Source organism: Onychomys torridus, chromosome 9, assembly GCF_903995425.1.
Source record: "Onychomys torridus chromosome 9, mOncTor1.1, whole genome shotgun sequence".
Taxonomy (NCBI): domain Eukaryota; kingdom Metazoa; phylum Chordata; class Mammalia; order Rodentia; family Cricetidae; genus Onychomys; species Onychomys torridus.
The window spans coordinates 59,072,179-59,083,934 of NC_050451.1; the positions used below are offsets into that span (position 1 = coordinate 59,072,179).

General features: G+C 50.1%; 1 protein-coding gene across 1 annotated transcript; it reads left to right on the forward strand.

The window, feature by feature from the left end:
* Positions 1 to 6,914: 6,914 nt before the first annotated feature.
* On the forward strand, positions 6,915 to 10,911 carry Dok2 (docking protein 2). Its single transcript, XM_036199678.1, has 5 exons — positions 6,915 to 7,032; positions 7,964 to 8,245; positions 8,467 to 8,554; positions 9,265 to 9,449; positions 9,915 to 10,911. The coding sequence occupies exons 1-5, from the start codon at positions 6,961 to 6,963 to the stop codon at positions 10,530 to 10,532; spliced, it is 1,245 nt and encodes a 414-aa protein (XP_036055571.1). The 5' UTR covers positions 6,915 to 6,960; the 3' UTR covers positions 10,533 to 10,911.
* The last annotated feature ends 845 nt before the right edge of the window (positions 10,912 to 11,756 follow it).

Consider the following 11,756-nt stretch of genomic DNA (forward strand, 5'->3'; position numbering starts at 1 on the left):
CTCGGCGCTCTACGCTCGTGGCGTAGCGCCGCTCGGCTGCGCAGGCCCCGGCCGGCCGGCCCAGGTTGGAGAATGCGCAGCGCAGCTGGGACGGCGTAGCGGCGCGGGCAACGTCAGCGGCCCGGAGACGCCGGGTGGGAGGAAGCGGAGGGCCGGGGGAGCGCAAGGGAGGGGAGCTGGGGGAACAAAGCTTTGTTTACATGGGTTTTTAAAGGGGCCGCGCTCGCTCTCGCGCGCGGGCGGGCGGGCGGGCGCCGCGTGGAAGTGGACCACGCTGCCTGCCGTGCCGTGTGCTGTGCTGTCAGGGCTACACCCGGAACCCTGCACCCTGCTTCGCCTGTCCACGTGCGGCCTGCTTGATTTGCCGCTGGACGTCCCTGCCCCAGAGCCAAAGACCTCCACCTGGGTTACCTGCACCGCTCACGCCTTCCCAGAACACTGTTCTTAACCAGGCCGCGTTTGTGTTTTTCTAGCCTGTTCTAAGGGGACCAGGGTCATTGTTTCCTGATCCGGGTTTCACCAGCGACCCCAGTAGCGATCGCCTTGTTTTTATTAATGTCTTTTTCTCCTCCACTAACAGCTATGGATATAGCCTCCAATTAGCGGTGATCAAAATGTAGAGAGCCGCCGTTAAATTTTACCAAAAAAAACGATTGCTATTTTGACCATGCTACAGGCAGTCTCCGGGAGGGGTCTGATGCTGGGAGAGGTACTTAGGATCCCCTGTCTGAAGGGAAAAGCTATCCCTCTTGGCTTGGGTGAGGTCAATATCTGCACGCCGAGGCCCGAGTCCCCACCAACAATTTTCTGTGCTAGAGAATGTCGATTCCTATTTTCCATTGGATTCCACTCGGGTTTATATTCAAGGCTCCCAGATTAAATCGGCAGGATTTCGACAACATTAGTTATTTTAAGTTTGCTAACAGAGCTAAACCTGCCTTGTTACTGGGGCTGCGGCTTGCGGTGCAAATGAGGATGGTAACGAGGCCCACAGTATTTCTGTTGCGGATATATTGGGCTGGTTTTCAGCGGTCGTTTCAACCTCCGTCTACCTCCTAGGGTGTCTTCTGGTTCGCAAAGGTAGGACAAGTAGGAACTACATTACCCAGACTTCCCTGTAGCTGGGATTCAGCCTGCAAAATTGGCTCAGTGAATGAGACTGACTCAGAAGATTTAGGACGCAGAAGTAAGGCAGAGCTTACTGTTGTTTCTGGCAAGCTCTCCCTGTTAATCTCTTTCTCGCCCTCTTTTCTCCCTCTCTTCCCCCTCTCTTTCTCCAACCTTCCAGTGGCCAATCATTAGTTCCTTGAAAGTAAAGAGGCGAAGGTGTGTGTAAGGAGAGGTGGAATCAGGGGCTTCCTGCTTTGTGTCGCTCTACAGTTGTAGATTCTTGGGGTCTTGGTGGCAGTGCCATTCTTTGGCTTCCCTGCTTGGCTGATTGGGTAGACATTATAGCTTTCTGGTGGGCTAAACTACTCGGGGGTCTGTCCAGTCTCTCCTGATACATTTGGTTCCCCCTTTCTCTTGCCCTTCCGATGGTACCTCACCCAATTTACCCAGTTTCTCAAAATGAACTCAGGAATGATTTTGATTATTCAGCCTCATAGTTCTCCACAGTCTTCACCTTCGTGTCCAGATGAACATATATCTAATACACACCCCACTCGACTCCTATCTTCACTGCTGATATCCTGGTCCAAGGCTGTTACAGTTCTTCTAAGCCCTTCTTTGGTCCCTGCTGTGGCTTCCCTTCTTCCTGTGAGTCTCCATCCCTCTGCGACATTAACCTTAAATACAGATAATTTGCACTACTGTTTAAAGTCCTTAAGGGGACTCTCACTGAATAGATGCTGTGTGGTCTGACTTCATCTCTTCTATACCCTTCTCCCTCAGTTCTGTTCAGTTCTGGCCAGTTTGCTCTTAAAGTTACTTGGTGCCTTTCCTGGTCCAAGGCGCTGAGAACTGAACCCTTTTCTTCGTGCAATAGGCCTCCCTTATCCTTGGGAGATACATTGCCTGAAACTACACAGGAGGAAACATCTATATGCAGTTTCCCCATATATACAAAAGATAAAGTTATAAAGTAGCCACAATAAGATGCATAATGATAGATAATAAAGTAGAACAGTGAAATGTGTCATTACACTTTTTTTTTTTTTTTTTTTTTTAAGGATTGCTTGTTTCTGGAGTGTTCCATTTAGTAATTTTTGAATTACAGTCTATGAAACCATGGATACAGGAGGACCATTGTACATACTTAATGGGGAAAGGGCAAGGGTTAACAGTGAATCCCGGGATGTGTATTATCCTACCCTCCACAGTCAGGAACCACTGGAGCTGAGGTGGCAGGCACCTGTCCTCATCCTCACTTACTTTGCCCAGTCCTTTATCCTTCTCATGTCCACATCATTTCTCTGCCCATTTTAAACCTTTCTCTTGTGTGCCCAGAGCTGCCCATTGTGTAGCTGCCCTCCCCCACCTCAAAGATCATTTGGAGTCGCCTAATCCCTGAGTAAGGAAGCCAAGGGCTAGCCAAAACCCCACCAGTCCCTCAGTATGAACCTTGGGAATCCTTTCCTTTGTGGTATTTTTGCTTCCCGACACTGGGGCCTACAGACCCCAAAGCCTTCTCATTCTCTACACCTCTGTTGTATGTGGGAATGGAGTTTTGATTGCTGCTCTGTGGTTCCCCAGAGGCCAGGCAGAAGGTACGGCGGTTAGTGTTTCCACTTCAGGATTCCCAACCTGGCCGGGCGAAGTTGAACGTGATGGAAGACGTGTGTCCTCTTAGTAGCCTCTAGCTCCTTACCCCTTTCAGACTATGGCTGTGGGAAGAGTGTCTCTCCAGCTTCGGCAGGCCAGGGATAGGATCCTGTGTTTGGAATATGTGAGGCCAGGTTTAAAAAGTTTCCGAGGAATCTGGTAAGCCTGGGCGCCCCCCTGTGGTTCTGAATGGGATAGACCCGGTTTACCTTCAGGTTGGAAGGTTAGGGGCTTGGTTGAGAAAGAAAGCATTCTTTTCTGCACACCTGTGAGGCATGTGCTGGCCCACTCCACAGCAGTATCTCATCAGAGCCATCCAATAAGAATCTGTTCTTTTTAGGGTTGATTTTCTTTTGATGCTTTGAGACACAGCCTTGCTGTGTAACCCTTGTTGGCTTGGGACTCACCATAAAGACCAGGCTGCCCTTGAATTTATTGTAATCCTCTTGCCTCTACCTCTCAAGCATTGGGATTATAGACATATACTCCCACACTGCTCAGAACCACAGGGTTTCCCTGTGTAGCCCTGGCTGTCCTGGAACTTGGTCTATAGACCAGTTTGGCCTTGAACTCACAAAGATCCATCTGTCTCTGCCTCCCAAGTGCTGAGATTAAGGCATGAGCCACCACTGCCGGAACCTGTGCTTTTGATAAGATCAGCCCATTAGAGTTTGAAGGCTATTGCTCTGCCTGCACTCAGGGTGACTCCAAACCCCCATCTCTCTCCAAGAGGCAGAGGCAAAGACCACATAGGTTCCAGGTAAACTGGACTCTCTAGAGCCTGGGGTCTTAAACTCTTGAGTCGCAACCCCATATGGGATCATGAAACTGAACATGGGGGATGGAGTAGGGAAAAAAAAGGCCACTGTAAAAGGTCTCTGACCATGCAAGACTGACAATTAATTCTAAACCAAATGAGTAATGAGTCTAAGGGGATTCTGGCAGTGCTTTCCCTGTGTTGCTCTGCAAGACTTCATTGTAGCCATGCTTCTAAACCGACAACATGCTCACTGTTCGCTGTGCATACTGTCAAACCATGGAATTCCAGAGACGCTGCCTGAAACAGCTTAGCTCAGATCCAAGGTTATTATAAGCCACAAATTGCTGTACTTTTACTGCACACACCAAGTTCTCTGCTGCTATAGAAACATAACGGCTTGATAATAGGAAAAAAAGGAATATTTTCCTACAATCATTCCTCAACACCTGTAAAATTAGTATGTCCTTGGGTTGTATTGTTAGAATATTGGATTTTAAAAACCGATCTTTGAACTGGGTGGAAGTGGCACATGCCTTTAATCCCAGCACTTGGAAGGCAGAGGCAGGTGGATCTCTCTGAGTTCGAGGCCAGCCTAGTTTACAAAATGAATTCCAGGACAGCCAAGGCTACATAGAGATACCCTATCTTGAAAACAAACAATCAAAAAATCCCCCCCCCCCCAAATTCCCAAAACAACAACAAAACACTGCTCTTTGAATTGCTGACTTGTTTCACAAAAGATTATTACATGCATTTTGGCTTGGGATTTGCATAGGATTTTCAACAACTTCTGAAATGACCCTAAACAAATTATTACTGCCATTTTATACTTTGTATGTGTATATGTATGTATGTATGTATGTATGTGTGTGTTTTTTGAGGGGGAGGGATCTTTTGTTTCCAAGGCTTACCTTGTGAACTAGCTGTGTAGCTAGGGATGACTTTGAACTCTGATCTTCATGGCCCTACCTCCCAAGCGTTAGTATTACAAGTGTGTGCCACCATATGCTCAGCTGTACTGTGGGAATGTGAAGTGAATTCTCAGCATTGATGATTGTAAAATCAGAGTATCAGTCCACTCTGAAAAGCACTGAGGACAAGTGTTCTGTAAGTTGGTACTGTAGTAGCATCTGTGATCCCTGCAGTGGAGATGGGAGGCAGGCAGGAGAATTTCAATACATGGCTCAGCTTTGCTCGAGTTGGGAGACTTGGCTCTGGTCTGGTAGACTTGCAGGAGCCCTCCAGTGTCCCTCGTTTTCAATGAGGATGTTGGGATTGATTAATGAGGTTTTCATGTTATACATTATCAAATATTAAGCCAGCATGTTATTTGTGTAAAAATGAGCAAATGTACTCATCTAAGTATGGAAATTTGCTTCTTTCTTTAATAAACAATAACACATACACCAAGGACTTCTTTTTAAAATGTTCCTTTATGTTTGATTATCAGTAAATGCTTGATTTGTATACCTGTTTTGTATACCTGGGTTCGAGTAGAATTTCTCAGGTGAGAAAGGAAGAGAAGAGTCTCTGATGCTCTAAAGACAGAGGAGGCCATCCATGCCCTGTTCCATACTCCTAGCCACTTCCCAGGTCAGTGTTCTCACCACAACATTCGTGATGCTCCTTGATGTTTGTTCCAGCCTGCTCAAACTCTGGCAGCAAGGCTGATGGTAATGAGCTAGAGTAACACCCTCTTCCCCCCCAAAACCCAGAAAAACCCAGAGCTGTCCCATTCATCTTTCGGAGCTGCTTTGGTCTGCACATGACATCTACAGCAGACGGCATGAACAGTGTGCCACTGAAACCCCGTGGTAGAAGAAATGGGCTGAGTTATATAAACACCTTTATGGGATTACCCCCAGAAGTATGGTCTAATTCTCAGTTTCCCTAACTATTCCAGACTGCTTCTTCAAGCTCTCAGGTGAATTTCTCCATGGAACATGACTTTTCCCAAAAGTGATTCTCTTTCTACATGGCATCTGCATTATGATTAGGGACCGAGAGATGTTATATTACCAAGGTTGCATTGGGGCAGGGAAGATGAGTCAGTTGCAATGCAGGCATGAGGATGTGAGTTCATATCTCCAGAACTTAGGTAAATCCTTATTAAATTAGTGCCTGCAATTCCCGCAGGCAGGGAACCTCCAGAAGCTGCCTCCTGTGGGCCAGCTACTCTGGCTTATAAGGAGCAAACAACAAGAGACCCTGTCTCAAACAAGGTGGGAGGTGAGGACGGATACCTGAGGTTGATGTCTGACTAACACAGGTATGCTTCACACACACACACACACACACACACACACACACACACACACACACACACGGGATTTTAAAAAAGTTGCATTAGTTAGGCATGGTTACACATGTATTGGAGACCAGCCCAGGCTACTTGAGACCCTGTCTCAAAAACATCAAAAGCCAACCAATGAAACAAACAAATAAACAAAATTGCATTGCATTAACAATCTACCCCCCTCCATCTCAGTTCTATGATCTCAGGTAAGTTGCGAACAGATGTGCTCCTGCCTGGCCTGCCTTTGCCAAGGCGTAAAATATGGCTGATGAAAGAGAATGAGGAATTCCGAAGCTCCTGCGATTTGAGGTAAGTTCCACATGAAACCCAGTGTCTGTGGAACACCCGTGAGGAAGATAGCCAACAGCTGAGCTGTACTTGGGGAGTAAATTTTCTCTAGAGGGAATGCTGTTATCCTAGACTATCCACAGGGCTGTGTATTGTTGGTAGGTAGGAAATACTTTTATATAATGGGACTGGTGCAGGGGTGTGTGTGTGTGTGTGTGTGTGTGTGTGTGTGTGCGTGCGTGCAGCTGGCTGGGGATCCCCTATTGCTAGTCTTATATCTGCTTCTGAACATTACTGGATATATGGCTTAGCTTTGCCTGAGTTGGGAGATGTGGGATCTGGGCTGGTAGCCTTGCAGGCCCTTCAGACCATCCCTACCTTTAGTTTTCTCTTTGCAGTGAGTAGGTTGTGTGGACTGATTCCCGAGGTCTCTTCCAGCTCCGATATAGTCAGCATCCTGCCTGCAGTACAGAGCCCTCATTGCTGGCTTTCTTGTACCACTTGATTTTGGGGCCTCTTTGTTCTTATGTTTCAGTCCCTCACACCAGCTTCAGAAGAAGTGTGAAATTTTGCTTTTTTGGAAATTGTATCTTACTCACTGGAAATGCAGGAAGGAAGCTTCAGCCTGAAGTGTACTCATAAAAAAAAAAAAAAAAAAAAAAAAAAAAAAAAAAAAAAAAAAAGCACACACAGAGCAAGAAACCACAGGGCCTATCAGCCTGTCGTCATCAAGCAGACTAGAATAGTGTAGAAAACTCTAGGCAGAGAGGAAATGAACTAGAGAGAAGGGGGAACAGGCCCCGAAGAGAGAGGAGAGAGGGCAGAGGCCATGGCTGTGGGGCACTGAACCGTGATGGTCAGGATGGAGGAGGGGGCCGTGAAGCAGGGCTTCCTACATCTTCAGCAGCAGCAGACCTTCGGCAAGGTAAGAGCTGGGCTGGGTACGGGCTGGGCAGAGCAGCTTGGGGGTGGGGGAGGGTACGCTAATTCCTGGGCTAGAGGGGATCTTAATGTCCTTGACCCTCTTGAGACCATGTGTTCCACCAATTTGGACAAGAACTTGGGGAAGATGCCTGCCTTTTTCAGGTGCTTTGCCTCCTAAACCAGGTCCCAGGTTACCCTCTTTGCTGAGGGCTGTTTGTCCTCGTGTGTGTGTGGTGGGGAAGGAAGCAGATGCCAACTTCATCTTTTTCTTTGTTTTCTTGCTCCCCATTGGGTTGGGGGGAGGTGAGGTGGCAGGAAGAGGTAGGGGGCCAGTTGGGGATGGTGTGGAGGTTCCTTTCACCTTTGACTGCTAGGAAGCTGCGCCCCCAGGGTGTTCCAACCTCCTCCTTCCCTAGCCTCTTTGAAGGAGAAGATCCTCTGCCTCCTGCTGTCAGCAAGTCCCTGCCTCTCCCTGTGTGGGTCTCTAGCTCTTGGTTTCCTGAAAAGGAAAGTTGTTGGAAGTCCTTGGAGTCAGAGCCTTCCCATGGAGTGCACACTTGTCACTGGTCTAGCCTGCCTTCCCCTTACTGCCTTCTCTGGGCTTCTGTGACTCAGGCTCTTCTCTCCAGTACCTGACAGATGGGCCTGTTGTCTTCCTGCATTCTACATCCATAGGCCATGAACTGTGGTCCTTACTGGGCTTGCCAATCTTGGTCTCCTGGCTGATCTTTAGCTGTCTTAGTCCCGTTCCACGGTCTCCGCTGTCCTCACTGCCTCTCTGGTTCTTCTGTGATGTGCACCTCTATTTCTCCACATCCCGTGTTGCCGCCCCACCCCACTCCCTCTCCCACGGCCCCTCTTCTCCCCTTAATGACTGTTTCTCCACCTCTGATGGCTCCCTCTTGGCCTCTACCTGTCATGCCTGGGCGCAGAAGTGGCGCCGGTTCACAGCCGTGTTATATGGAGAGTCTGGCTGTGCCCTGGCCAGACTGGAGCTCCAGGATGGCCCAGAGAAGACACGGCGAGGAGAGGCCACTCGGAAGGTTGTCCGCATCAGCGACTGCTTACGGGTGGCTGAGGCAGGCAGTGAGGCCAGCAGTCCCCGGGACACCAGTGCCTTCATCCTGGAGACCAAGGAGCGTCTGTACCTGCTGGCAGCCCCCTCAGCGGAGCGCAGTGACTGGATACAGGCCATCTGCCTGTTGGCTTTCCCGGTGAGGGGTACAAAGCTGTGCATGGGCACATGAGGGCTACGTTAGATACTTCCTGCAGGCAGGGGGCGTTGAAGAAACAAAGCCCTCTTTAGGGGAGTTCTTGATGGGAACCCAATTTAAAGTGCAGTCAGAGCCAGCAGGCTGGGTGCGCATTGAAAGAATGTGGGTCAGAGTGGCCTTGGGGTGGGGTTTGGTGGTAAGACCTGGGACCACCTCTTCAGGGGCAGAGGAAGGAGCCCTCAGGACTGGAGGAAAAGAATGACAGGCCCTGCATGGAGGAGAATGAATTGTATAGCAGTTCTACTAGAGGTGAGGGGGAGGGGCGGGGGGGGGGCGCTCTCTGGGGCGGGTGGGTGGGAGGGGGGGTGGAGACTGGCTGCAGGGTCAAGCCTTCCTGTCTTGTGGTCACCCCTGGGCCCTGCTTAGAAGCGCCTCTTCCTGGCTTCTTGGTGTGGCCCAAAGGTGGTTGGAGACCAGCTTGTCACCCTTGGCTCCCCCTGTCCTGATGGAGGCTGAAGGTCTTGGTGGCACCGGAGTGGTTGTATGAGGAAAGAATTGCTGTCTGTCTGGGCTTGGCTGTGCAGGTGTCCTGTGAATAGAGAACTCAGTGCAGATAAGGGAGGCCTAGTTCTTGCTTTGTGGGCTGGGGATGAAGACATAGGGGAGAGAGAAGGAGGGGGGGGGGCTCTTCCATTTAAGCTCCACCCATGGGGAGGGACATCAGGCTTTACCTGTAGCTTTGACAGCAGGGACCAGGGAAGAGATGGAGTACGGAAAACCAAGCTGTGGCTCTGGAATACTGGCAGGAAGGATGTGGGCCCAGAATTAGGGTGATGTGGCCAAGGGCATGAGTGATGCCTTCTAGGGGAAGAGGTGAGGTCAGCAGCCCAGGCTTTAAGATCCGAGGTGGGGTCATAGGTAACAAGTTTTCCTTGAGAACTTCTGGCATGCTTCTCTCAGATGGGTAGTGGAAGGAGGCCCACTGTTTCCTGTAGCTGCCTCTTTCTTCTCCTCCCCAGGGGTGACCTGTAAGGAATATGCTGTGACCATGAGGCCCACAGAAGCCAGTGAGCGGTGCCGGCTCCGAGGCTCCTATACTCTCCGTGCCGGGGCGAGTGCCCTGGAGCTGTGGGGTGGCCCTGAGCCAGGCACACAGCTGTATGACTGGCCCTACAGGTTTCTTCGGCGCTTTGGGCGTGACAAGGTGAGTAAGGGGCTGAACTGGGCAGGTTGAGGCCAAAGATGAGCTACCTGAGAGGAAGAGCCAGAAAGGCCCAGAAAGCCAACAAAGAGAGAATGGAGGGAGGGGAGGGCCAGCCAGAGAGACAGCAGGGAGCGGCTGACATGTCTTGAGTGTCAATCAGTTCACACGAGTGGAAGGGAGGGAGAGAGAGTGAGCGTTCTTGTCAGGAAGAAACTGTCGGCCAGATGTAGTGGCACACAGCTGGAGTGTCAGCACTAAGGAGGCTGGGGCAGGAGAAAGTTGGAGGCCCTGCCTGGGCTACATAGCGAGAGCCTTTCCCTAAATAATCACCAACCAACAGGGCCAGAGGGATGAGAACTTGAACAGAAATCTCTGATGGAGGGAGACCGGGGCCAGAACATCTATGTTTGAGTGGACATCCAGAAAACAAGGGTGCCGAAAAAAATGTCTTCCCCCTTACCACAGGTGACATTTTCCTTCGAGGCTGGCCGACGCTGTATCTCTGGAGAAGGCAGCTTTGAGTTTGAAACAAGACAAGGCAATGAGATCTTCCAAGCCCTAGAAGAGGCCATTGCTGCCCAGAAGAATGCCGCCCCTTCTGGGCCTCCAACCCTGCCAGCCACAGGGTCCATGATGCCCACGGGGCTGCCTCGGCCCGAAAGCCCCTATTCCCGGCCCCACGACTCTCTGCCTTCTCCTTCCCCTGGCACACCGGTGCCTGGCGTAAGGCCAGGGGGCCCTGAGGGAGAATATGCTGTACCATTTGATACAGTGGCTCTCTCCCTGGGGAAGAGCTTCAGGGGCATCCTGAAAGGTCCTCCACGGCCCCTTCCTGACCCACTATACGACAGCATCCAGGAGGGTCCTGTGGCCCCTCCACCTGACCATATATATGATGAGCCTGAGGGCATGGCTGCCCTCTCCCTATATGACAGACCACGGGAGCTCCAGGGGGAGACATGGAGGGAGCAGGCCACCACTGCTGATGGGGGTCCCAACCCACTCCAGCAAGACTCCTCTGTGCCTGGCTGGCCACAGGTAACTGAGTATGACAATGTCATACTTAAAAAAGGCCCAAAGTAAGGGAGTAGCCGGGAGATGGGGGATGTGGTTCCCCAGAGAGGTCTTTGGGAGCTGTGGAGGGGGCTTCTGCCGGAGTCCTTTGGGTCACTGTCCCATCCTGAGCCCCAGGCTTGGGCTGCTGTGTTTGCTTACAGTGTGAGTCATCAGCCCAGAGCAGGAAGAGGGCCCTGGAGGGACCCACCCTCCTCCTACGACTTTTCCACTTCCTCTCCCTGCCTTGGGTCTAAAGGGAACTTAGGCCATTTCTGTTAGGAGACAAAAGGATTTCCACAGATCCCCTGGTTTCTTGGCTTGTGTGGGCCTCCCACCTACAGACGTTTCCTCCCTGGGACAACCCTGGCTTCCGGTTAGCAAGGAGGGTGGCTGTTGTCCCTCATCTTCTAGCCATTAAACTAATTTTGAACTGCTCCTTTGTAGCGTGCATGCTGAGAGGTGGGGTGGATGCTTTCTGTCCTGACTTATATTACTAACGGAACTGTCTTATAACATCTTTCAAATTTATACACTTACACCTCTAGTGAGTTTCTTTTCTGAAATTCCTAACAAGGAAAACTATAACTATAACTAACTGATCCTCAGCTCTCTCAGAGACCCAAGAAGGAAATAATACTACCTAATAAAAAATAAGAACAGGAAGTGCATGCAAGCAGCTTCAAAAAAAAAAAAAATGTGAGTTGACAGAAACAGCCAGCTGCTTGGACAGTCACCTGAATTCAGTGGCTGGCTCACTGAATGCTTTTTCACCTAGCCTTGAGGTCTTTCCTGGGCCTAGGCTGGGTCAGAGGCCCTAGAAGATCTGGGTGCCCTGAGAAAATGTTTATCTTGATGTTTTCTGTTGCTATAACTGAATGCCACAGGCTAGGTAGTTTATGAAGGAGAGACTTTTTTTTTTTTTTTTTCCAGCTCTTGAGTCTTCAGGCTGCGGAGTCCACAAACACAGAGTGGGCATCCAGTGAGGGCCTTTTCTTCTTACATGATAATACCACAGAGGACACCAGGTGCCAAGGAGACACCAAGTATATCAGGAAGAGCAAAGCTGTTCCCTGTGTAGCCACGCATGGCTTAATCCATCAACAAAGGCAGTCCCCTCATCACCCAGTCACTTCTCAAAGGCCCACCTCCAAACCCATGAGCTGTAACTTTGGAGACTTTGTTTCCAACCCATGAAATGTGAGGTCCATTGAATGCATGAAAATCTTCAAACACGTCTATTTTTTGCAAGGA

Coding starts and splice junctions, on each gene's coding strand:
- Dok2 (XM_036199678.1), top strand. CDS start 6,961: ATGGTCAGGATGGAGGAGGGGGCCGTGAAGCAGGGCTTCCTACATCTT. Junction 8,246..8,466: donor TCTGCCTGTTGGCTTTCCCG/GTGAGGGGTACA, acceptor CCACCTCTTCAG/GGGCAGAGGAAGGAGCCCTC. Junction 9,450..9,914: donor GGCGCTTTGGGCGTGACAAG/GTGAGTAAGGGG, acceptor CCCTTACCACAG/GTGACATTTTCCTTCGAGGC.